Source organism: Staurois parvus, unplaced genomic scaffold, assembly GCF_062004578.1.
Source record: "Staurois parvus isolate SC_StPar_1 unplaced genomic scaffold, SC_StPar_1.0 ptg001847l, whole genome shotgun sequence".
Lineage (NCBI taxonomy): Eukaryota > Metazoa > Chordata > Amphibia > Anura > Ranidae > Staurois > Staurois parvus.
In genome coordinates this window covers 190,618-217,822 of record NW_028319643.1, presented here as the reverse complement: position 1 = coordinate 217,822, position 27,205 = coordinate 190,618, and the positions used below count along the sequence as shown (strand labels likewise).

The 27,205-nt window shown below is 43.2% G+C and overlaps 1 protein-coding gene across 5 annotated transcripts in view; it reads right to left on the bottom strand.

The window, feature by feature from the left end:
- Positions 1–27,205, bottom strand: part of ICA1 (islet cell autoantigen 1) — a 122,205-nt gene that overhangs the window by 58,593 nt on the left and 36,407 nt on the right. For 4 of the 5 annotated variants that reach the window (XM_089664179.1, XM_089664178.1, XM_089664177.1 and 1 more), the window contains exons 4-6: positions 23,838–23,910; positions 16,673–16,796; positions 13,654–13,852 (exon numbers count right to left, since the gene is read on the bottom strand). In XM_089664179.1, the coding sequence (XP_089520305.1) occupies positions 13,654–13,852; positions 16,673–16,796; positions 23,838–23,910 (396 nt within the window). Of the gene's footprint in view, positions 1–13,653; positions 13,853–16,672; positions 16,797–20,646; positions 20,760–23,837; positions 23,911–27,205 lie in introns of those variants that run through there. The other variant, XM_089664181.1, reaches the window with a different exon arrangement.

The following is a 27,205-nucleotide window of genomic DNA, read 5'->3' as shown; positions in this document are numbered from 1 at the left end:
GAAAGCTTCTAAAAGGTCATTGTACTCATCAGTTTTGGAGGAGTCAGTGCAGGTCCTGGCGGGCCCCCGGCCTCCATATGTCTGTTCTGTTAAATCTGAGCCTGGAAAGGGTTAGCCAATAGCTGTGCTACCAAATGCTCCTGCCGAGAGGAGCGGATAGCGGACCCTGGGAGTGGAGTGGAGCTGTGCCCCAATAATCAGACAGAACTAGAACAACACAATCTCAGGAGTCTGGGATATTCTATAGAGAGACTTCTTATAAAGACCTTTTCCTGTGCCACGATCTCCATAAACTACAGCCACGCGAATAATTCATCTTATCAACGTAATGGTGTATAATCCGTGAACAAAATATATGCTGGGGCCCATGTACACAGGCAAAAAATACTCTGTGATCAGATCCAATTTTTTTTTAGGGCCGGTTCACAGCAGATGCAGTCAAATGCAGTTTTTTTTTTCTGCATCAAAAACGCACGAATAGTTGATTATATGGGGTCTAATGGCCAAGTTCACGCCAGTCTGGTCAGTTCTACTGTAGAAAAAAAAGCAGAGCATGCTGCATTTTTTCTGCAAAATACTGTAGTGCAATGCGGCAAAAATCCCCAGGAAACGTTGGGGAAAAAAGAGGGGAAAGATGCATTGAAAACTCATCAAAAACACACCGGAACGCAGCAAAAACACATCAAAACCTGCATCTGGAGAGCATCTGGACTGCGTTTCTGTGGTGTGAACTGGCTCTTACAGATCTGAATGCAGATGTAGGCTACGAACCCATACACACAACTCTGTAATCTGCTCCCATGGTCCTGTGCGTGGACCATATTTAATAATATATACTAGGCAGCAGGGTCTGCCTGCATCCTGGCAACCAAGGACAATGGGAGGCAGAAGCTGCCTGTGTCCAAGCAACCTATGGCACTTGGTGGTAGGTTCTGCCTGCATCCTAGCAACCAAGGATACTAGGCGACAGGGGCCGCCTGAACCTTAGTAACCTAGGGCACTAGGCAGCAGGGACTGCCTGCATCCTAGCAACCAAGGACAATGGCTGGCAGAAACTGCCTGTGTCCAAGCAACCTAGGACACTAGACAGCAGGTTGTGCATTCACCCTAACAACCTAGGACACTAGGCAGCAAGGGTTGCCTGCTCCCTAGCAACCTAGGATGCTAGGCAGCAGGGGCTGCCTGAACCTTAGTGACCTAGCACACTAGGCGGCAGGATCTTCCTGCATTTGAGCAACCTAGGATACTAGGCGGCAGGAACTGCCTGCATCCTTGCAACCAAGGCGAATGAGTAGTAGAAACTACCTGTGTCCAACAAACCTAGGACACCAGACAGCAGGGTCTGCCTTCACCCTAGCAACTTAGGACACTAAGCGGCAGGCATTGCCTGCACCCTAGCAACCTTGGATGGTAGGCAGAAGGGGCTGCCTGAACCTTAGTAACCTGGGACACTAGGCAGCAGGGGCTGCCTTCAGCTGACCAACGCAGCACACTAGGCGGCAGGGGCTGCCTTTGCCCTAACAACCTAAGACACCAGGCAGCAGGGGTTGCCTGCACCCTAGCAGCCTAGGACACTAGGCAGCAGGGGCTGCCTGCACCTTAGTAACCTAGCACACTAGGCGGCAAGATCTGCCTGCATTTGAGCAACCTAGGACACTTGGGGCAGGGACTGCCTGCATCCTTGCAATCAAGGACAATGAGTGGTAGATACTGCCTGTTTCCAAGCAACCTAGGACACTAGACAGCAGGGTCTGCCTTCACTCTAGCAACCTAGGACACTAGGTGGCAGGCATTGCCTGCATCCTAGCAACCTTGGATGGTAGGCAGCAGGGGCTGCCTGAACCTCAGTAATCTGGGACACTAGGCGGCAGGGGCTGCCTTCATCTGAGCAACGCAGCACACTAAGCGGCAGGGGCTGCCTTCTCCCTAACAACCTAGGACACTAGGCAGCAGGAGCCACCCGTGCCCTCATTTGTACTGTATGCATATACATATTAGTACAATTGTGTACAGTGTATGTACAAGATTTTGCACAGGATTCTGCTGCCAGCAAGGTTCTACATACGATAACATGGCCGTGTGCTCTTCTTTGCTCCCTTTTGTTCCGTTAAATATAAAAGCAAAAACTGTTTTGTTATATCCGACAAGCACAGAAAACACTTGTTCATGCTGCTGATAACGTCCTGTGGTCATCACATACTAGCACATTATGTAAAACTCACCTTAAGCCCTGGTTCAAATCTGTGCAGGTCGTGCCGCTGCAGATTCGCAGGAAAATCCGTGCAGCCAATCACCCGCACAGAGGAATGCGGACCCGCAGGTGGGTGCCATTAGTTCTAATGGCACGCCGTCCGCACTGTTAAACGCAACCGTACTGAGAACTGAGGTTTCCGTGCGGGCTGCATTTTCAGAAGAAGTGCAGGGACTTCTTCCCTGCGTGTCACGGGAGTCCATTCAAATGAATGGGCTCTCATGCCCGTGCAAAACGCTCCCGCAGGGCCGCATATATGTGAACGGGGGTAAAACGAAGCCCTCCAGCGGCGCGCTTTCACTGCCACTGTAGAGGCTTCCATCTTTACCCGGTCTTCTTTGTGAGTTTGCAAGGTCTGCCCGTCTGAGTGGATGAACCATGATGACGTCACTCCTGCACATGTGCACAGGAGTCTCAGGCAGGACACAGCTCAGTGCTCTGAAGGAACAGCATGGGTATGCCGTTCCTTCAGAGTTCATGCGCTGGCTCTAAAAAAAAATATATATATCTCCTTAAAGGGGCCCGTTTAGGAGATATTCCTTTTACCTACAGGTAAGATTTATTATAAGCTCATCCATAGGTAAAAAAATAACAAAGTGGCTTTACTATCACTTTAAATATAAGGTGGTGTGCATGCAGCCTTTATGGACTGGTTAGCTGCAGTTTGATACATTTTTGTTTTTGTGGCTTAGATATGCATTTAAGTGTATGAGCAGAGACCCTGTTATTTCCCCATTGGGGGCCTCTGTCTTATCTCACACAGCAGAGAAAATCGACAATGCGACTCCGAGGGTGTGAGTATTGTTGGTGGAGCAATGTGCACTGGAGTGTCGGACCGCTACACCCTGTGAGAGAACAGCAGTCAGGCTCTCCGCTGTGCTGCCGACACAGCACAGCTTTTATGCAGGCCATAGACGGGTCGAAAATCGGCCAATTTTTCGCACTGTTAGTGAGTTAATTGGTCGGCCGTTTTTCGGTGTTTTGGCACATTTTTTTTTATCGGTAAAGTTAGAAAAAAAATCTGCCGATTTTGCCGATCAGCCGATTTTCCCTGCAATGATGGGCAAATCGGCCGATCGTTTTACTGATTAAAAAAATCTGCGCATGAGCCGTGACCTGCAAGTATAAGAAAAAAAAAGAAAGAAGAAAGAAAGAGGAAGGAGGAAGGAGGAGGAGGAGAAGAAGGAGGATGAGGAGGAAGGAGGAGAAGAAGGAGGAAGGAGGAGGAGGAGAAGAAGAAGGAGGAGGAAGGAGGAGAAGAAGAAGGAGGAGGAAGGAGGAGAAGAAGAAGGAGGAGGAAGGAGGAGGAGGAGGAGGAGGAGGAGGAGGAGGAAGAAGGAGGAAGGAGGAGGAGAAGAAGAAGGAGGAAGAAGGAGGAAGGAGGAGGAGAAGAAGGAGGAAGGAGGAGGAGAAGAAGGAGGAAGAAGGAGGAAGGAGGAGAAGAAGGAGAAGAAGAAGAAGAAGAAGAAGAAGAAGGAGGAGGAGGAGGAAGGAGGAGGAGGAGGAAGGAGGAGGGATGAGGAGAAGAAGGAGGAGGGAGGAGAAGAAGAAGAAGGAGGAGGGAGGAGGAGGAGGGAGGAGGAGAAGAAGGAGGGGGAGGGGGGGAGGAGAAGGAGGAGGAGGAGAAGGAGGAGGAGGAGAAGGAGAAGAAGAAGGAGAAGAAGGAGAAGAAGGAGAAAAAAAAAAAAGAATTCCAGTCCGCTATTATATTTTATATGAAAAGTATTGCGGTTGCAACAATGTATCTATTTGTATCCGAATAAAAACATCTGTATCGGAAATGGATACAAATGGATACATTGTTGCAACCGCAATACTTTTTCATGTCAAAGATAATAGTGAAGCTCTCCGCAAGGGACAGAAGTAATTAAATTCCGGCCGTAGACGGGACGAAAATCGGCCGATTTTTTTTTACCATTGGTGGTAATGTCGGCTCATTTTTTTTTTTTCTAAACGGCCAGTTTTCCACCTGTCTATGGCCTGCATAAGTCTAGGTTCACACCTAAGCAGGTTGTGTTTGATCTGCTGTGCTTTTTGCGGTGAGTTTTGAGTTTTTGCACTTGCATTTTTGCTGCATTATTTTTCTCCTTTTTCATTTTTTAAAATTTCTCTTGTTGCTAGGCAGATTTTAAACACAAAACACATCAAAAACGCAATACATGCTTTTCTGCATTGAAGTCTATAGAACAAAAATGCACTTTTTTTTAATTTTTCTTGTTGCTAGGCAGGTTTAAAATGCAAACCGCCGCAAAAATGCAGCAAATCCACACTACATGCTTTTCTGCAGCGTTTCCATTGAAGTCTATAGAACCAAAAATGCAACATTTTCCTTTCAAAACAGTCCCTGACCCTTTCCAAAAAACACACCGGGTGATAATGCTCAGTTGTGAACGTGTCCCATAGGAAATCATGTTAAATGGACTGCACTGCATTTCTGCAAAATGCTGCAGAAAATGCTTAGGTGTGAACCTGTGGTTATAGATCTAAGCACGCACACACACAATGTACAAATATATAGAAAGAATGCCACATTCTGTAACAAAAATGAGTCTTCAAGTGGGATTTACCCCAGGTTCACACTTTGCAGAAACGCAGTACCATCCATTTGACATGACTTTCTATGGGACAGATTTACATCTCTGCGTTTTCACCCGGTGCGTATTTTGGAAAGGGTCAAGGACTTTTTTGAATGCAAAAAGTTGCGTTTTTGGTTCTAAAGACTTCAATGGAAACGCTGTAGTGTGGTTTTGCTGCGTTTTGCATTTTAAATCTGCCTAGCAACCACAAAAATGTAAAAACATAAAAAAAAAAAAAACGCAAAATGCATAAAAACCGCAAACCACCATGCAGAAATGGCTCTAACGCAGCCTGCATAGGTGTGAACCTAGCCTTACATGACGTCCTATGGGACATGTTCACATCTGTGCGTTTTCATCTGATGTGTTTTTTGGAAAGGGTCAGGGACTTTTTTTGAGTGCAAAAAGTTACGTTTTTGGTTCTATAAACTTCAATGGAAATGCTGCAGAAAAGCATGTAGTGCGTTTTTGTTGCATTTTGCAGCGTTTTTGATTCGTTTTGTATTTTAAATCTGCCTAGCAATTAAAAAAGATGGACCCTCCGCAAAACGCATAAAAAATGTAGCAAACACGCATCAAATACACAGGTGCAAAAATGCAAAACGCAATGCAGAGACGGCTCAAACGCAACCTGCATGGGTGTGAACCTAGTCTTAATGAGTTCCAAAGTGACCTGGTCCTTGGAAGGAGACATCAGACTGACAGCTCGAGTGTCTTCTTTCTAGATCGATCGATCGATTGCTGATCATGTACTGAGCAATTTCCCCTGTGAAGTCTTCAGACGTGGGACTCAGGTTGTGTCTGTAAGTAATGGAAACCCTCTGCTGCATAATTGAAGAGCTGAAGAGGAATCTACCAGAGTGCTGATGGCTCTGTGCTGGTTGACGTAATCCCTTCCAATGTGCTGTATTTATAGCACCCATCAGTACACCATACACAGACCAATCCGAGGGAACTCCTGAAGTGAACCAAACCCATGATGGGATACAAAATTACTGTTGCAGTTATTTTTTCAGAAATGTTAAAGCTGAAGTTTTATTATTCTGCTTATATTTGGCCTACCCTTGTCCCCACTCTGAATTAACATGCTAATGACATTGCTTACAATGTGGAGGGATGACTATGATCCTTACCGAGTATGATTATTATTATACAGGATTTATATATTATTATTATTATACAGGATTTAGATATTATTATTATACAGGATTTATATATTATTATTATTATACAGGATTTATATATAATTATTATACAAGATTTATATATTATTATTATTATTACTATTATACAGGATTTATATACTATTATTATACAGGATTTATATATAATTATTATTATACAGGATTTATTTATTATTATACAGGATTTATATACTATTATTATACAGGATTTATATATAATTATTATTATACAGGATTTATTTATTATTATACAGGATTTATATATTATTATTATACACGATTTATATATTACTATTATGCAGGATTTATATATTACTATTATACAGCATTTATATATTATTATTATACAGGATTCATATATTATTATTATACAGGATTTATATATTATTATACAGGATTTATATATTATTATTATACAGGATTTATATATTATTTTTCAGTATTTATATATTATTATTATTATACAGGATTTATATATTATTATTATTATTATTATACAGGATTTATATATTATTACTATTATACAGGATTTATATATTATTATTATTATTATTATTATACAGGATTTATATATTATTACTATTATACAGGATTTATATATTATTATTATTACTATTATACAGGATTTATTATTTTACAGGATTTATATAATATTATTATTACTATTATACAGGATTTATATATGATTATTATTACTATTATACAGGATTTATATATGATTATTATTATACAAGATTTATATATTATTATTATACAGGATTTATATATTATTATACAAGATTTATATATTACTATTATACAGGATTTATATATTATTACTATTATACAGGATTTATATATTATTACTATTATACAGGATTTATTATTATACAGGATTTATATATTATTATTACTATTATACAGGATTTATTATTATACAGGATTTATATAATATTATTATTATACAGGATTTATATATTATTATTATACAGGATTTATATATTATTATTATTACTATTATACAGGATTTATTATTATACAGGATTTATATATTATTATTACTATTATACAGGATTATTATACAGGATTTATATATTATTATTATAATACAGGATTTATATATTATTATTATACAGGATTTATATCGCGCCAACAGTTTGCTCAGAGCTTTAAAATATAACGGGAGACAATACAGCAACAATACAGTTCAATACAAGAGGGATAGGAGGGCCCTGATCCTTGGAGCTTACAATCTAGGAGGGAGGGGCTGGTGGTACAAAAGGTAGTAACTGTGGGGGATGGACTGGTTGGAAAAGTAGAAGATTCCAGTAGTAGCTGAGGGCAGGATAGGCTTCCCTGAAGTTTTCAGAGATCGCCTAAAAGTGGGCAGAGTAGGCGATAGTCTGATAAATTGGGATAGAGAGTTCCAGAGGATGGGGGAAGCTCTGGAGAAGTCCTGGAGACGAGCAACAACAATACAGTACACTACAAGAGGGTTAGGAGGGCCTGGTCCTGGGAGCTTACAATCTACAATACATAATATGATAAGATGGCTATGTATACTGCATTAATGCTTCTATCCATAAACTTCATATATTTCACGTTGTTGCAAAACACATATCTGGACTGTCATAGTGCCATTAGGCGTGTGATACTCTAGAGGGGTGTGTGCCTTCCAATGTTGTCCTTTAACCCCTTGCCTTCCTGCGGATTCACCCCCCCCCCTTCCTGACCAGGCCATTTTTTTGCGATATGGCGCTGCGTTACTTTAACTGACAATTGCGTGGTCATGCAACACTGCACCCAAATGGAATTTACACCCTTTTTTCCCACAAATACAGCTTTCTTTTGGTGGTATTCGATCACCTCTGTCTTTTTTTTATTATTGCTGCTATAAACAAAAAAAGACTGACAATTTTGAGAAAAAAAAAAACAATATTTTTGATGTTTTGCAATAAAACATGTCCAGTAAAAAATAATTTTAAAAATAGAATTTCGTCATAAATGTAGGCAAAAATGTATTCTGCTCCATGTCTTTGTATATATATATATATATATATACACATACATACATACATACATACATACATATACATACACACACACATGATTTTGCATTTCTGGGTAGGGGGCACGCGCACGCCCTACCCGTGCCACCATTCGCGGCCGCGTCTGTCAATCACCTGATCCCGGCCGGTAATTACTCGCCGGTGCCCATTGATTTCCAACATATCACCAACAGGGAGGAGAACTGTTTTGTTTACAGTTCTCCTCCTTGTCAGCTCGGGCACACTGCTCTGGATGGCTGTTCGCAGCACAGTCATCCAGAACAGTGTGATTACATTGAAGCGCACAGACACCGCCCCCCAGTAAAACACACCCAGCACACAGTTAACCCTTTGATCGCCGTTTGTAAATGCTATACTGTTCACGTAAACCAATTCATTTACATGTATTGGGATTTTTGTTTAGCAAAGACATGTCGCAGAATACATTTTGGCCTAAATTTATGACAACATTTTATTTATGTTTTTTTTTTTTACTGGACATATTTAATAGCAAAAAGTCAAAAACATTGTTTTTTTCCTCAAAATTGTCGGTCTTTTTTTTATAGCGCAAAAAATAAAAACTGCACAGGCGATCAAATACCACAGAAAGAAAGCTCAATTTGTGGGAAAAAAAGGACCTAAATTTAATTTGGGTGCAACGTTGCATAACTGCGAAATTGTCAGTTAAATTAACGCAGCACCGTAAACGCAAAAAATGGCCTGGTCAGGAAGGGTAAATCTTCAGGAGGGCAAGAGGTTAAGTACCGTAGTTTGACGCCATTCAACGATCGTGTGCAATTTTAAAGCATGACATGTTGGGTATCTATTTACTCGCCATAACATCATCTTTCATATTTTACAAACAAATTGGAGTATATATTGTTTTTTTTTATCATAAAAGTGTATTTGTTTTTCCAAAAAAATATATATTAATTTTTAAAAACCGTCTATTTCGGTTTTCAGTCAAGTGCATTCTGAATTTTCAGTTTCGGCACCAGAATTTTCATTTCGGTGCACCACTAGTTGTAACCCGTCCACAATCTGTAAAAATAAAGTTTTGATAGGACTTTAGAGTAAATTACCAGGGGAAATATAAAAGAAGTCTGCTATTTGGTAAGACAAATGTACACAAATTAAACATAATTATCAAGGTTGTTGAAATACGGCAAAAAAATTTGAGAACTTTATAAACCAACAAAATGAATGTCCATCAAAACACCTTGTACAATAGCACCACCTTCTGTTCATAATCTAGTATGCAGCCACAATATAGAAATGCAGTATCAGACATCCTAAAAAGTACATACAGTTTTATTTCTTATTTTTAGTAGGCAAGTTTTTTTTTATTGCTCTCTGCTGAAAAAATTCTATTATTCCAAGAGAGGAAACAATGGAAATTCAAAATTTTACAGTTGTCACCAGAACTAGAGGTGCGCATAAGTTCAATGTGGACACCTGATGTGATGGCAGCTGTCTAATGGAGGGGGGGGGGGGGGGCACACATGCTTGTATTTCTTTATGAGATCAATGTGCAAATTTAACAAAATAATTGAATCAGCAAGCACTTGAATATAGTTATATACTTATATAGCCATAACTTCCCTTACAAAAACTTACTCAATTTTCATCAAATTCAACCAAATGGAGTTGATCATTCAGGGTGGAATATTATCGATTGTCTTGCATCAATCAGCAGCAGGGCTGCTGTTAGAAACCACAGGGCCCCATACAGCCATCCTGGCAGGGCCCCCTTAAAAAAAATGCAAAAAAAAACACAGATTACTATGCTTCAGTCATGAATGGACACAGTGGGTGATCAGTACTGATCACTCATTGTGTTCATTCAGGAAAGGAAGGGGCTTGTCAATGTGACATATTTTAGGACACTTCCCCAAATCTCCATCCTAAAGCATCCTATTGTGTGCTTGCAGTGGCCGGTAGGAAAGAGAGGAGGGAAGCTGGCCCTGGGTGACTCAGATGTGCACAGGCAGGGTGATCGACATAGTGGGCAGGGGGTCAATTACTGGAACCGATCCCCTGTATTTTCTTTCTCTACAGCAGCTGAAAACCAGCAGGAGGAAGAGTAGAAGAATCCAGCTTTAAAATGTTGCAAAGGGAGCCATACAGGGGATTGGTTCCAGTAATTGCCTCCCTACCATGCCGATCACTCTCCCTGCCCACATTTGATTCACCCAGCTGCCTGGGCCCTCCTGCTGGTCTGGGCCCCGTACAGGACGACTGGTGGTACCCCCTTATCCACAGCCCTGATCAGTAGCACTGACATACTTTGTTCAGGAATATAAACATGCTGTGCAGACAAATACAAAACAGCATGTCCTTGCTGACAGGAGAGAGACCTGTGTTGTTTTTCACACAGTTCTCTCCCCTGTCACCTTTTCCTGATGATTGCGGAGTCCCGGCCGGCCGGGAATCATCTGCTGGTACCCGGTGATTGACATCTCTAGCCACCTAAAGCGGCGCGGGTAGGGCAACGTGCACGCCCCCTACCCAAAAAAGCAAATCACGTATTTATACGTGATTTTGCACAGACCTGCTGCCCTGTAACAGTGGTTCTGTTATAGGGCAGAGGGCAAGTAGTTAATTATTTAAAAATTATTATCCTGCTCACCAGTAAAAAGAAAAAGCTGCAAGCAACAAAGTGACAAAATCACCTTGGATTACCATAGTAACATTGAACTACTCTGGGCGAGTGATCAGTATTTTTTTTTTTTTTAGACACATTATGATTGCTAATACCGCTGTATTTCATTGATATTTGCAATCATTGTTACTGAATGAAGCTGATTCATTCAGGCTTTTGTTGTGAGTAGCTGTGATTGGGCAAAGCTGATCACATGATACAAATGAGCTGTGATTGGCCCTGTCTGTATCATGTGACTGCCTTGACCAGTCACAGCTAACAACATAATTGTATACAATGGATGGCATGACAGGAAGCCATCCATTGTGTACAATTGAAATGTGATCTGCTGCAGGTCACATGACACTGGCAACGGGCCGGTGTAGTGATATGTCATTGGCTGTGTCCCGTGGACACAGCCGGTGTCAGGCTGTGCAGCCCAGCGGCTGCGTGAGTGGCTCATTTTGACAGGATGTCATATGACGCCCAGTCACAATGGCGAGTGTCCCGCCCTGCCATCAATCTGCTATAGGCTGGGCTGGAAGGTGTTAAAATAATTAAAAAGAAACAGCTTTTGCTAAAATATTCCCCTTCAATGAAATACTACTTTACAACTTGACATAGATGGACTGTGATCCATCAAAAGGTTGGACAGAATAAATTCCTCTTGTTCGGACACAGACTCCAAAGCCCATGAGTGTCTCTGCTTTCTACACTGGCCAAAATAATTAAAGGAACACTTTTTAATCAGAGTCTAGCATCAGATCAATGAAACTCCTGGGATATGGATCTGGTCAGGTAAGTAGCAGAGGGGGTTGTTAATCAGTTTCAGCTGCTTTGGTGTTAATGAAATTAACAACATGTGCACTAGATGGGCAACAATCAGACGACCCCCAAAACAGGAATGGTTTTATAGGTGGAGGTCACTGACATTTTTTCCCTACTCATCTTTTCTGACTGTTTTTCACTAGTCTTGCATTTGGCTATGGTCCGTGTCACTACTGGTAGCATGAGGCCATACCTGGACCCTACAGAGGTTGCACAGGCAGTCCAACTCCTCCAGGATGGCACATCAATACGTGCCATTGCCAGAAGATTTGCTGTGTCTCCCAGCACAGTCTCAAGAGCATGGAGGAGATTCCAGGAGACAGACATGCTCTAGGAGAGCTGAACAAGGCCGTAGAAGGTCCTTAACCCATCACCATGGTATCTGCTCCTTTGTGGAAGGTGGAACAGGATGAGCACTGCCAGAGCCCTACAAAATGACCTCCAGCAGGCCACTGGTGTGAATGTCTCTGACCAAACAATCAGAAACAGACTTCATGAGGGTGGCCTGAGGGTCCGACGTCCTCTAGTGGGCCCTGTGCTCACTGCCCGGCACCATAGAGCTCGATTGGCATTTGCCATTGAACACCAGAATTGGCAGGTCCACCACTGGCGCCCTGTGCTTTTCACAGATGAGAGCAGGTTCACCCTGAGCACATATGACAGACATGAAATGGTCTGGAGAAGCCGTGGAGAATGTTATGCTGCCTGTAACATCGTTCAGCATGACCATTTTGGTGGTGGGTCAGTGATGGTCTGGGGAGGCATATCCATGGAGGGACGCACATACCTCTACAGGCTAGACAATGGCACCCTAACTGCCATTAGGAATTGGGATGAAATCCTTGAACCCATTGTCAGACCCTACACTGGTGCAGTGGGTCCTGGGTTCCTCCTGGTGCACAACAATGCGCAGCCTCATGTGGCGAGAGTATGCAGGCAGTTCCTGGAGGATGAAGGAATTGGTACCACTGAATGGCCTCCACACTCGCCTGACATAAATCCAATAGAACACCTCTGGGATATCATATTTTGGTTCATCTGACGCCGCCAGGTTGCACCTCAGACTGTCCAGGAGCTCAGTGATGCCCTGGTCCAGATCTGGGAGGAAATACCCCAGGACACCATCCGTCGTCTCATTAGGAGCATTCCCCGACGTTGTCAGGCATGCATACAAGCACGTGGGGGCCATACAAACTACTGAGGACCATTTTGAGTTGCTGCAATGAAATTTCAGCAAAATGGACTCGCCTGCTGCATCATTTTTTCACTTTTATTTTCGGGGTGTCCTTGAATTCAGTCCTCTGTAGGTTGATAATTTTCATTTCCATAAGACGATGGGGCATCCTTACATTCCTAACACATCACCCCGTACATATCCGTATAGATAGCCAGCAGGAGATTCTTCCCCATTGAGATCTGATGTGTTTTCAAAGTGTTCCTTTCATTTTTTTGAGCAGTGTATTTATCTCATTTTTGCCACTAGATGACCTCAGCATCAATCAACCCACTTCCTCTGAGCTCGGGTCACCCTGGACCTGCCCCCAGGAGAGGCAGCACAGCAATGAGCTCATCTCTGTCACTCTGCTCTCTCCTTCTATGAGCATGCTCTTGTCAGCATATGAATTGGCTCCTTGTGCTGCTTCTCCCTCTTATACTCTAGCCCTGTACAGGGACTGCAAGAGGCTGATAGTGAGCCAAATTCAGGTTTGCAATTTAACGATGTATTAATGATTACAGAGCTGCATGAATAATTGTCTTTTACATATGAATAGAGTTCAGCTTTGACAATATACAAAAAACCCCCCAAAACATTAACCCTGTAAGGCTGGCGCCTCCTGACCCTTTAAGATTTTTTTGATGCCAGGAGATGGGACGAGGTTTCTGATCACGTGACCGCCGTGATTGGCTGTGACAGCGATCACACGATTGGAAAGCTCCGGTTCACAAGTAGAGATCAGGAGCTTTCCGTTAGCTGCCGGAAACTGTTCCGGAAACACGCAGGGCGCGCACTCCCGGCACAGCTCTGGTTACATTACGGTATGCATATAAGTGGCCTCTCGGCGTTAAGGCCCACCCTCCAAGAGGCTGCATACAGTATATGCGTACCACCGGTGTGGTTAAAAAAAAAAATTTCCTTTGCAAGTACCTTTCGGAATTTCTCCATCTGTTTGTAGAGATCGGGGTCAAGTTCTTGAGACACATCCTTCATCCACAGTAATACTCCTCTGTACTCGGTCCTGGCCTGCTCCATTCGGTTGACTGTCAGCCAGGAATCGGATATTGCTCGATAACGGAAGGTTTCCACCTCCTGATGAAGTCGGGATAATGGGGATCGTAAGGCCAGCCTAGAAGGAACAGGAAAGTGATCAGTCTGGTCTGGCTTGAAAGCAGCTTGATTAGTGGTTAATATTTCAAGTTAGCACTGGGATCATCGATTCAAATTGCAGCCATTACACTACCTGCATGGAGTGTGCATGTCCTCACTGTGCTTGCATGGGCTTCCTTCCACCCAAAGACATGCTGGTAGGCTAATTGGCTCCTGTCTAAACTGGCCCTAGTATGTACAGTATATATACACTGCTCAAAAAAAATGAAAGGAACACTTTGAAAACACATCAGATATCAATGGGGAAAAATCTCCTGCTGGTCTCTATACTGATATGGATGGGTAATGTGTTAGGAACGTAAGGATGTTCCATCAACTGATGAAAATGATCGACCTACAGAGGACTGAATTCAAAGACACTCCAAAAATCAAAGTGAAAAATGATGCAGCAGGCGAGTCCATTATACTGAAATTTAATTGCAGCAGCTCAGACTGGTCCTCATTAGTGTGTATGGCCTCCACGTGCTTGTATGCATGCCTGACAACGTCGGGGGAGGCTCCTAATGAGATGACGGATGGTGTCCTGGGGGATTTCCTCCCAGATCTGGACCAGGGCATCACTGAGCTCTGAGGCGCAACCTGGCGACATCGGATGGACCGAAACATGACATCTCAGAGGTGTTCTATTGGATTTAGGTCAGGGGAGCGTGGGGGCCATTCAATGGTATCAATTCCTTCATCCTCCAGGAACTGCCTGCATACTCTCACCACATGAGGCATTGTCTTGCACCAGGAGGAACCCAGGACCCACTGCACCAGCGTAGGGTCTGACGATGGGTCCAAGGATTTCATCCCGAAACCTGTAGAGGTCTATGTGTTCCTCCATGGATATGCCTCTCCAGACCATCACTGACCCACCACCAAAACAGTCATGCTAAACAATGTAACAGGCAGCAGAACATTCTCCACAGCTTCTCCAGACCCTTTCACGTCTGTCACATGTGCTCAGGGTAAACCTGCTCTCATCTGTGAAAAGCACAGGGCGCCAGTGGTGGACCTGCCAATTCTGGTGTTCAATGGGAAATGCCAATGGAGCTCTATGGTGCCGGGCAGTGAGCACAGGGCCCACTAGAGGATGTCGGGCCCTCAGGCCACCCTCATGAAGTCTGTTTCTGATTGGTCAGAGGCATTCACACCAGTGGCCTCCTGGAGGTCATTTTGTAGGGCTCTGGAGTGCTCATCCTGTTCCTCCTTGCACAAAGGAGCAGATACCAGTCCTGCTGATGGGTTAAGGACCTTCTAAGGCCCTGTCCAGCTCTCCTAGAATAACTGCCTGACTCCTGGAATCTCCTCCATACTCTTGAGACTGTGCTGGGAGACACCTCTGTAGGGTCCAGGTATGGCCTCATGCTACCAGTAGTCACACTGACCCTAGCCAAATGCAAAACTAGTGAAAAACAGTCAGAAAAGAGGAGCAGGGAAAAAATTTCAGTGGCCTCCGCCTGTAAAACCATTCCTGTTTTGGGGGTCGTCTCATTGTTGCCGATCTAGTGCACCTGTTGTTAATTTCATTAACACCAAAGCAGCTGAAACTGATTAACAACCCCCTCTGCTTCCTAACTGACCAGATCAATATCCCAGGAGTTTCATTGACTTGATGCTAGACTCTGATTGAAAAGTGTTCCTTTAATTTTTTTGAGCAGTGTATATATGAAGGATCTGAGATTGTAAGCTCCTCGATGGCAGGGACTGATAGGAATATACAATATATATAAGGTGCTGCATAAATTGTCGGTGCTAAATAAATACTTTTAACCTCTGTGCACTGACAGTATGCATATATGCAGCCTCTCGGTGGGTGGGCTTCGACAGGAGAGGCCACATATATGTCCACCAAAAGGTAAACAAAGCTGTGTCAAGAGTGTGTTCCCTGCAGAGTTTTCTGATCATGTAACCGCTCTCACAACCAATCACGGTGGTCACATGATTGATGAACCCCACCCTAATTCTTGGCATCAGAAAGCCCTTAAAGGGGCAGGAGACTCCGGTGTTAAGGGGTTAATGGAAAAAAAAAAAAGGGGCGGGTTTAGGTCTGTCATTCATATTTAGGTCGAGGTGTAGATATACTCTCATTGGCCACTTTATTAGGTACACTTTACTAGTCGTGAAAATATTCCCCAACACCATTCCACCACTACCACCAGCACTACCACCAGCAGCCTCAACTGCATACAAGGCAGGATGGATCCATGCTTTCATGTTGTTTACGCCACATTGTGACCCTGCCATCTGAATGTCGCAGCTGAAACAGTCTGCCCAGTCTCCTCTGACATCAACAAGGCACTTTCCTCCACACAACTGCCGCTCACTGGATATTTTCTCTTTTTCAGACCATTCTCTGTAAACCCTGGAGATGGTTGTGCGCGAAAAACCCAGTAAGTCAGTAGTTTTTTAAATGCTCAGACCAGCCTCTTACCAACAACCATGCCATGCTCAAAATCACTTAAATCCCCTTTCTTCCCCATTCTCGGTTTGAACTTCAGTACGTCGCCTTCACCACGTCTAGATGCCTAAATGCCTTGAGTTGCTGCCATGTGATTGGCTGATTAGTAATTATTATTATAAAGGATTTTTATAGCACCAACAGTGTGCGCAGCACTTTACAAAATGAAGGCAGACAGTACAGCAATTTGTTTTACCAAGCAATTGAACTGGTGTACCTAATAAAGTGGCCGGCGAGTGTACATATTTAGAGAACGTATTTTCAGAGGGCTGTGCAAATACCCAGCGTTCCCAGAATTTATAGGCGTTTATTGCAATGCACAAAGACATGACGTACCTCTGCTGGGAGGAGAAGCAGAGAGCCTTCCCTGTGGCCTGCATGATTTTCCCGGCTCGGGATTTGTCCTGAGAGCCCTGTGCACGGAGGAATTTCCCCAGTTCATTCTCTTCCTGGGACAAAACTGCACAGAGAGGGAGGATAATGTCAGCTATACAATAAGTATTCACAAAATTCTACACAATCTCTGAACGCCAAGAAAAAAAAAAAAAAATCACACTAAAAAAAAAAAAAAAAAGAAGAAGGAGGGTGTGCCATCTGCTACAGAAAAGTCCACAACTGTTTGTATATAGAACAGAAAAGGATTCCTTATTTATAAAGGGGATTATTTCAAAGCAGAATAAAGTTCTGGGGTCTGGTGGATCGTAAAAAAAAGAAAATCTACAAAGGAAGAGAAAAAAAAAAATCTACAGTAAAGATAAAAGGTAATGACAATATTTAAATATGTAAAGTCATGATTCAGCTAATTCTGCACATTTATTCTTAAAGCTGAACCCCGTAGCGACTTGAGGGTAAAACAAATCTTAATGCCTGAACACAATTTTGCAACTTTGACATGTGTTAGTAAAACATTGCATATCATTGCAACTACTTTGTACATCCAGGTGGATTATACCTTGTTTTTTACAAGACAAATAAGGCTTTTATTTGGTGGTAAATGGTAACAGATATCTTCTGATTTTTTTATTTTTATTATTTGGGTCAAGAAAAAAAATATTCTTTAAATAAATTTAGCTGTATATTTCTTGCTACTACCATAACCCACCACCAAACAACAACCCAAAATAAATTCTAATGCTCCTGATGATTGCAGAGATACCACATGTGTATGTTATTTGCTGTTTGTACCTGTGGTACAACCCAGAAACAATAAAAACAATGTGAATTCTATTTTTTTTTTTTTTAATACCTTACCTAAAACACACTGACACTGATAATAATTAAAAGAACAATCCTGCTCAAAATTTGACCCTAACACTAACCCTGGCACTGATCTAGATCTAACCTTGATCTAGGTATTTTTCTTTATTTTTATTTCTTTATTATTATTATTAATAATAATAATAATGATAATAATAATAATAATAATAATAATAATAATAAAATTATTATTATTATTAATAATAATAATAATAATAATAATAATAATATATATATTTTTTTTTTACACACACACACACACTTACATAATTAGTCTGGCTGAAAAAAGACAAAAGTCCATCCAGTTCAACAATAAAAAAAAAAGTTATAATCCTACACCCACAGTTGATCCAGAGGCAGGCAAAAAACCGAGCAAAGCATGATCCAATTTGCTCCTGCAGGGGAAAAAAAAATCCTTCCTGATCCCCCGAGAGGCAATCGGATATTCCCTGGATCAACTTTACCTATAAAATGTTATATCCAGTTACATTCTGTGTATTCAAGAAAGAATCCAGGACTTTTTTCACATTCTTTTACTTTCTTTCTCTGAAATGAAAGAAAGATATGATGTATCTCTCTCACATTGAGAAAGAGTAAACAAAAAACAGGGGTGGGCTGCACAGTGATTGATCACTGTGATAGCCAATCAGAGGCTATCGCAGCGATCAGGTGACCCCGAACAAGGAGCTAGTATGGGAGGCCGCATATATGCGTATGGTCGGTGGGAAGGGATTAAAATACCAAGATAAAAATGAATAGTCCTTTAAATATAAAAACAAACAAAAAAAAATTGTTGCAATATTCATATTCAATCCATAGATTTGCCTTGTAATACTTCTCCACCACAAGATGTCCTCAGTCCGATGGCTAGTATCATTCAGACCACTTCCTCTGAGGCCATGTTGTCCTGGACCAGTCCCCAGTCTGCCCATGATTGGATAATGAAAGTAGATGGCAGCACAGTGATAAGCTCATCTCTCAGTCACTCTCTGCTCTCCTCCTATCAGCATGCTTTTTGTCAGCACATGAACTGATTGGCTCCTAGTGCTGCTTCTTCGCTGTACACACCTGGGATTTGCCCACCACTCCACCCTCCTCTGCATCTTGGCAGCCGGTTTGCTCTGATAGCAGCTGCCCCACGTTAAAGATGGCACAGGTTGGAGAATGTGGTTCAGGCCCCTCGGAATGGCCTGAGCCCCCCACTTTTGTATGGGCTGCTGTCCCCTGATGGTAGCCCTGCCAGTCCCGGCCACTGGCAAGGGCCCAGATGCCGGGACACAGTTTCCGGTCACTGTGGCAAACTGGGCCCTTGAAGTTAGTGTCCTTTAGAAAACTTGGACGTGACTTTTGAGGGTTAACATTGAAGTCTATGGCCCTCAAGTTGCATGAAAGTTGGACCAAAGTAGTAAACTAACTGCTTTAAAGTTTCTGCAAATTTAAAGGGATTCTAACGGTTTTTTTTTGTAAAATACCAAACATGTCTATACTCACCTGCTGTGTGCCGTGGTTTTGCAGTCCTGGACTCCTTCTTGGATACACAGAATATAACTGGATATAACATTTATAGGTAAAGTTGATCCAGGGAATATCTGATTGCCTCTCGGGGGATCAGGAAGAAATTGTTTCCCCTGCAGGAGCAAATTGGATCGTGCTTTGCTGGGTTATTTTGCCTTCCTCTGGATCAACTGTGGGTGTAGGATTATAACTTTTTTTTTTTTATGGTTGAACTGGATGGACTTTTGTCTTTTTTCAGCCAGACTAACTATGTAAAAGGCCAATCACAGCAGCCTTTTACCACGTGATCAGCTGTGTCCAATGACACAGCAGATCACAAAGTAAATACAGTTGCCGGTTATTGGCAGCACTTTCCTCACACGAAAGTACTGCTGATAACCGGCAAATGTGACAGAGGACATCTGCACTGATAATCAGAGCACTATCAATGCTCTGATTATCAGTACTGCCCAGCAATGCCAAATAGTGCCACCCATCAGTGCTCAGCAGTGCTGCCCATCAGTGCCATCTGGCAGTGCCTCCAGTCAGTGCTGCCCATCAGTGCCATCAATATCGCTTATCAGTGCCCATCAGTGCCCATCATTGCTGCATATCAGTGTATCATCAATGCCCACCAGTGCCGCCTCATCAGTGCAGCCTATCAGTACCACCTCATTAGTGCCCATCAGTGCAGCCTCATCAACGCACATCAGTGAAGGAGAAAAATTACCTGTTTGCAAAATAAAAAAAAAACTTTTTTTTTTTTGCTCTTTTTATTTTTAGTGCAAAAAATAAATACCACCAAAGGAAAGCTCTAGTTGTGTGAAAAAATGATAACAATTTCATTTGGGTACAGTGTTGCATGACCGCGTAATGGGCATTCAAATTGCAACAGCGCTGAAAGCTGACAATTGGCCTGGACAGTAAGAGGGTGAAAGTGCCCGGTAGGCAAGTGGTTAAAGTTTTTATTAAACCCTGGACCCTGAATCCACTATATCTGGTCTCCCCGGACCCTGCATTCACTATATCTGGTCTCCCCGGACCCTGCATTCACTATGTCCGGTCTCCCCGGACCCTGCATCCACAATATCTGGTCTCCCCGGACCCTGAATCCACTATATCTGGTCTCCCCGGACCCTGAATCCACTATATCTGGTCTCCCCGGACCCTGCATTCACTATATCTGGTCTCCCCGGACCCTGAATCCACTATATCTGGTCTCCCCGGACCCTGCATTTACTATATCTGGTCTCCCCGAACCCTGCATTCACTATATCTGGTCTCCCCGAACCCTGCATTCACTATATCTGGTCTCCCCGGACCCTGCATTCACTATATCTGGTCTCCCCGGACCCTGCATTCACTATATCTGGTCTCCCCGGACCCTGCATTCACTATATCTGGTCTCCCTGGACCCTGAATCCACTATATCTGGTCTCCCCGGACCCTGAATCCACTATATCTGGTCTCCCCGGACCCTGAATCTACTATATCTGGTCTTCCACAGTACACAGAACATGGAAATGCAATTAATTTAGTAAATATAAACTGCTAAATACCTTTTCTCATCAGAAGTATATAGCAGTCTTGTGACTTCTATCAGTGTCCAGCAGAGCACTGGTTAAAGCTTGTAAGATGAGTTTTCTTTCTGCTCTAGGAGGATGTAGAACCCCTGACCTCTGTCTGGACAGTGCCGATTGGCCCTGTGCTGATCCCAAGAAAAAAAAAAAAAGTTTTGTTGTACACACCAAACTGAGCATGTGCAGAGTGACTCCACATGATATGTCTTATCAGGAGATAAGAGGGGAGCACTGGAAGAAGGGGAGGATCAAAGAAGTCAGGATCAATCAGCCTTTTTACACAATAACAAGCATGCTTTACTGCATATACAGACTGATTTTACTGGTGTGGGTTTAGTAACACTTTTACCACTTTCCCTCCTGAGGAATGACCCCCTTTCCTGACCAGGCCATTTTTTGCGTTGCAGCACTGCGTTACTTTAACTGAAAATTGCGCAGTCATGCAACGCTGCACCCAAATGAAATTTACATCCTTTTTCTCCCCATGAATAGAGCTTTCTTTTGATGGTATTTGATCACCTGTGCATTTTTTATTTTTTGCACAAAAAAAAAAGACTGACAATTTTGAGAAAAAACAATATTTTTGACTTTTTGCTATTAAACATATCCAGTGAAAAAAAAAATTTAATTTCGGCATAAATTTAGGCCAATATGTATTCTGCTTCATGTCTTTGCTAAAAAAAATCCCAATACGTGTTCATTAATTGGTTTACGTGAAAGTTATAGCATATACAAATGGAATTATATATACTGGGATTTTTAACATTTTTTTTACTAGTAATGGCGGCAATCAGCGACTTATAGTGGGACTGCAGCATGCATTCTGACACGGGGGGGAACTGACTTGGTGTCACTGACATCCCCAGTGACACCAATACAGTGATCAGTGCTAAAAAAAAAAAAAAAAGCATGGACACTGTACTAATGGCACTGGGCAGGATGGGGTTAACATGAGGGGCGATCAAAAGGTTAACTGTGTGCAGGGAGTGTTTTACTGGGGGGCGGTGTCTGTGTGCTTCACTCTAAGCACAAGGCTTTGAATGGCTGTGCTGTGCGCAGCCATCCAAAGCAGTATACACAAGCCGACAGGGAGAACTGTTTTGTTTACAAACAGTTCTCCTCCCCATCGGAGATCCTCGGCAATCACCGGGCACCAGCGAGTAATCACCGGCCGGGACTTGGTGATTGACAGCTGCGGTCGCAAATGGCAGTGCGAGTAGGGCGCGTGCGCGCCCCCCTACCCGGAAATGCAAAATCACATATACATATCTATCTATCTATCTATATATATATATATATACACACACACACATACACACACATATGTGATTTTGTGCAACCGTGCCGCCCTGTAGCAATATTTCTGCTATAGCGCGGTCGGTAAACGGTTAATTACACCAGATTGAGTTTACAAGCCATTTTGAAGAGGGGGGGATCCTTTTTCCAACTCGGTAACTGTTTTTTTTTATTATTTTTTATTTTTTTTCTGACATGTTGGTGTTATAGCTTTCACTTGGGTGTTTTAAGTTGCAAATAATATATGAGTAAATACAGCTGGATAAAACAAAAAATGTGTCTGTCTTCATTTCAGACTGCAAATCAACAAAATGTGATTATTTTAAAGGAGGGGTAATTCTCTTCTATACCCCCTGTATATCAATGGTTATCATTGGAAACATGCGGTATGACTTGTCATGTGACTTTGATGTCACAAGTGTGAATGGGGTCTAAGATAGAGCGGGGAGGGGTTTAGAACCTCTGTCAGTTTCTTTTAATACTGTCCATGTCCATATTGGTACATTTTCTTCTGTCAGGACAGGAAATGAAGGGAAATCTCTCCAACATAGATAAGACAAAAAAAAAACTAGCTAAGTGTGAACAGGTTAGAATTCCTTCTAATGTTTTTACCACAGCCTGTGACTTCCTGTCTCAGTGACACTCACACCCCCTATTTCATGTAAGGGTGTCACAGGGACAGGAAGTGAGTGACAATCTGTTTAATGGGATCACTGATAGAAATAAAAGGCTGAAATCTTCCCCACAATCCAAAACATGCCATGGGGTTGATTTACTAAAACTGGAGCTCTCAGAATCTGGTGCAGCTGTGCATGGGAGCCAATCGGCTTCTAATTTCAGCTTGTTCAAGTAAGATTTGACAATAAAACCTGGAAGCTGATTGGTTTCCATGCAGAGCTGCACCAGATTTTGCACTCTCCAGTTTTAGTACATAACCCCCAATGTATCCAATGCATACATTAAAGTATCTCTAAAGCACACAAATATTTGTGGATAGAATAGGGAATGTTTACAAACCCATGACAAGTTTTTTGTCCTATTGGGAAGATTTTCCATTTGACTTTGTATCTCATCAGGAAGCAAGAAGAAATTTCTCCAGAGTAAGGAGAATGTTCTTTTTGACACGTCCCCTGAGCAAGGGTCCCCATCAGAAGGTTTCCCTTCTATTGCTGCAGTAACAGCTCATTGATTGTACAGGCATACCTCGCTTTACGAATTTTTTGCGTTCTCCGAGATGTTATTGCAAAAAATTTGTAAACCGAAACGTGATTTCCCATAGGAATGCATTGAAATCCAATTAATCCGTTCCGGAGGTCAGAAAAAAAGTAAAAAAAGGATTTTATCTGTACAAAACTCTTTATAAAGTGCACTATAAAGGCATAAATACTGTACAGGCACAGGATTACAAAAATTTGGTAAATGCATTGAAAAGCAATTAATCCGTTCCGGAGGTCAGAAAAGGAAAAAAAAAAAAAAAGTCTTATCTGTTCAAAACTCTTTATAAAGTGCACTTTAAAGGCATGGGGCCGGCACTATAAACCTCCCATGCGCAATGCATCCTGGGGAAATGTGCTTTGTATTGCAAAAAAAAATTGTAAACCGAGGCATTATTTTCAATGGATTTGCATTTGTAAAGCGAAAATTACGTTAACCGAGGCGTTCGTAAACTGAGGTAAACCTGTATTTCCATTTCTGTCATAGTAACAATGGTCACCAGGATAATTAGAGGGGTGAAATGTCCCCAATGGGCGACATAGACAGCAATAAAAACCTGACAGGGCTCTCATCCTTCGCTACTCTATCCAAATAAATAGATACACTTAAAGGAAACACAAAAAGTCAACACAGGGTTACAAAACGTTAACTCAACTTACAGCATATCCTCTTCTGATACTGTTCTATGACTTTCAGGAGCTCCATACCTGTCCTCTGGATTGAATGAAAAAGCTGAAAATACAACAAAACAATTCAGATTTTGTACCTCAATACAGGACATTCAGATGTAACAACTCTGAACTTCTCTAGAGCAGCCGGTCTTTACAAGGTGCGCCCTGGTATTTTATTTATTTCTTTATTACAGGTACTGTACTTATATAGAACCATGAATTTACACAGTGCTTTACATATATATTGTACATTCACATCAGTCGCCAACCATCAAGGGGTGTTCAATCTAAGGTCCCTAACTTACATTCATACATACACATACTAGGGCCAATTTAGACAGGAGCCAATTCACCTACCAGCATGTCTTTGGAGTGTGGGAGGAAACTGGAGTAGCCAAATGAAAACAACACAGGCACAGGGAGAACATGCAAACTCCAGGCAGGTGATGCCACGGTTGGGATTTGAACCAACAACCCGAGTACTGCCAGGCAGAAGTACTAACTATCCACTATGCATGGGGCAAGTCTTCCTGTAAAGATGTAGTGGGGAAGGGGAGGGTTGAGGGACCCTGTGATGGGGCAGCTCTTCCTCAAATCATGCAATTGGGGAACACTCTGGTGTGGGACAGCTTTACTCTAAAGATATAATTGGGCAGCACCCAGGTACAGCCAACTCCTCCTCCATATATGTAATGGCAGAGAGCTCTGGCACTGACAGCTCTTCCTCCAGAGATGTAATGGGAGAGATCCTGGGCAGTGACAGCTCTTCCTCCAGAGATGCAATGGCAGAGATCCCGGGCACTGACAGCTCTTCCTCCAGAGCTGTAATGAGAGAGATCCCCGACACTGACAGCTCTTCCTCCAGAGCTGTAATGGGAGAGATCCCGGGCACTGACAGCTCTTCCTCCAGAGATGTAATGGGAGAGATCCCGGGCACTGACAGCTCTTCCTCCAGAGATGTAATGGGAGAGATCCCCGGCACTGACAGCTCTTCCTCCAGAGATGTAATGGGAGAGATCCCCGGCACTGACAGCTCTTCCTCCAGAAATGTAATGGCAGAGATCCCGGGCACTGACAGCCCTTCCTCCAGAAATGTAATGGCAGAGATCCCGGGCACTGACAGCCCTTCCTCCAGAGATTTAATGGGAGAGATCCCGGGCACTGACAGCCCTTCCTCCAGAGATGTAATGGGAGAGATCCCGGGCAGTGACAGCTCTTCCTCCAGAGATGTAATGAGAGAGATCCCGGGCACTGACAGCTCTTCCTCCAGAGATGTAATGGAGAGATCCCGGGCAGTGACAGCTCTTCCTCCAGAGATGTAATGAGAGAGATCCCGGGCACTGACAGCTCTTCCTCCAGAGATGTAATGGAGAGATCCCGGGCAGTGACAGCTCTTCCACCAGAGATGTAATGAGAAAGATCCCGGACACTGACAGCTCTTCCTCCAGAGATGTAATGGGAGAGATCCCGGGCGCTGACAGCTCTTCCTCCAGAGATTTAATGGGAGAGATCCTGGGCACTGACAGCTTTTCCTCCAGAGATGTAATGGGGAGCACCCTGGTACTGACAGCTCCTCTTCCAGAGGTGTAATGGGGGAGCACCCTGGTACTGACAGCTCCTCCTCCAGAGGTGTAATGGGGGAGCACCCTGGTACTGACAGCTCTTTCTCCAGAGATATAATGGGGAGCACCCTGGTACTGACAGCTCCTCCTCCACAGATGTAATGGGGAGCACCCTGGTACTGACAGCTCCACCTCCAGAGATGTAATGGTGAGCACCCTGGTACTGACAGCTCTTTCTCCAGAGGTGTAATGGGGGAGCACCCTGGTACTGACAGCTCCTGCTCCAGAGATGTAATGGGGAGCACCCTGGTACTGACAGCTCTAATCCAAATATGTAGTGGGAAGTTAGTTTCTGTAGTTCATGCTGAGCTGACATTGTGTCCATCTTATACACTGTGGTCTAAAAGTGTGAATATTTGTTTCTGAGTGGGTTTCTGTATAAATGTTAGATAATTTTGTGTTTTTTTGAGGCACACTCTTCTTTTACAGGTAATGACAGTTTTAATATTTATTTTTCAGGACCAGGTCACTTTAAAGTGAACCTATGCCTTGCCCATGACATGACAGTTAACCTTTTTCCCCTCTTTCTGGTAGCACATACATACACTATATTGCCAAAAGTATTGGGACACCCCTCCAAATCACTGGATTCAGGTGTACCAATCAACACCATGGCCACAGACAGGGTCGGTTCTTCCACTAGGCAAACTAGGCAGTCGCCTAGGGCGCACTTCCACCTAGGAACACCTAGGTGCAGCACAGGCTGGCACTCACTCTGTGTGGGGCGCCGCCATGTCATGAATGATCCTCCAGCTGAGGATGGCAGAGGGGAGGAAGAAAGGACAGAGGCAGATGCCAGGTGTCTGGGGCCAGTGTAGCAGCTGAGCTGCCGCTCCTTTCAGTGTTCTCTGTATGCGTGTGGGCTGGGATGCCTGCTGTCAAAGCATTTTATTTCCCCTGTTGCCTGGGGAATTCCAGCTTGGGATCTGTCAGAGTGTGGATCCATCATCCTCATCATCACTGCAACTGTCACCCTGCCACTGTCAGCCACAGATACAGTCCATCAATGACACTGATTTTGTATTTAATATTGGTGGCATTTCATGACACTTATTTGCGCAAATTAAAAGAAATTTTGTAGTTTCATACACCGGCCCTGGTCACAGGTGTATAAAATCAAGCACCTAGGAATGCAGACTGCTACTACAAACATTTTTGAAAGAATGGGTTGCTCTCAGGAGCTCAGTGACTTCAAGCGTGGTACCGTGATAGGTTGCTACCTGTGCAATAAGTCCATCCGTGACATTTTCTTGCTACTAAATATTCCACGGTCAATTAGTGGTATTATAACAAAGTGGAAGCAACTGGGAACAACAGCAACTCAGCCACAAAGTGGTAGGCCACGTAAAATGACCGAGCGGGGTCAGCGCATGCTGCAGCGCACAGAAGTCACCAACTGTCTGCAGAGTCAATAGCTAAAGACCTCCAAACTTTGCATGGCCTTCAGATTAGCACAACAACAGAGCGTAGAGAGATTCATGGAATGGGTTTCCATGGCCGAGCAGCTGCATCCAAGCCTTACATCACCAAGTGCAATGCAAAGCGTCGGATGCCGCGGTGCAAAGCACATCGCCACTGGACTCTAGAGCAGTGGAGGTATGTTCTCTGGAGTGATGAATCACGCTTCTCTGTCTGACAATCTGACGGATGAGTCAGTACTTGCCTGCCTGCATTATGCCAAGTGTAAAGTTTGGTGGAGGGGGAATTATGGTGTGGCATTGTTCTTCAGGTGGT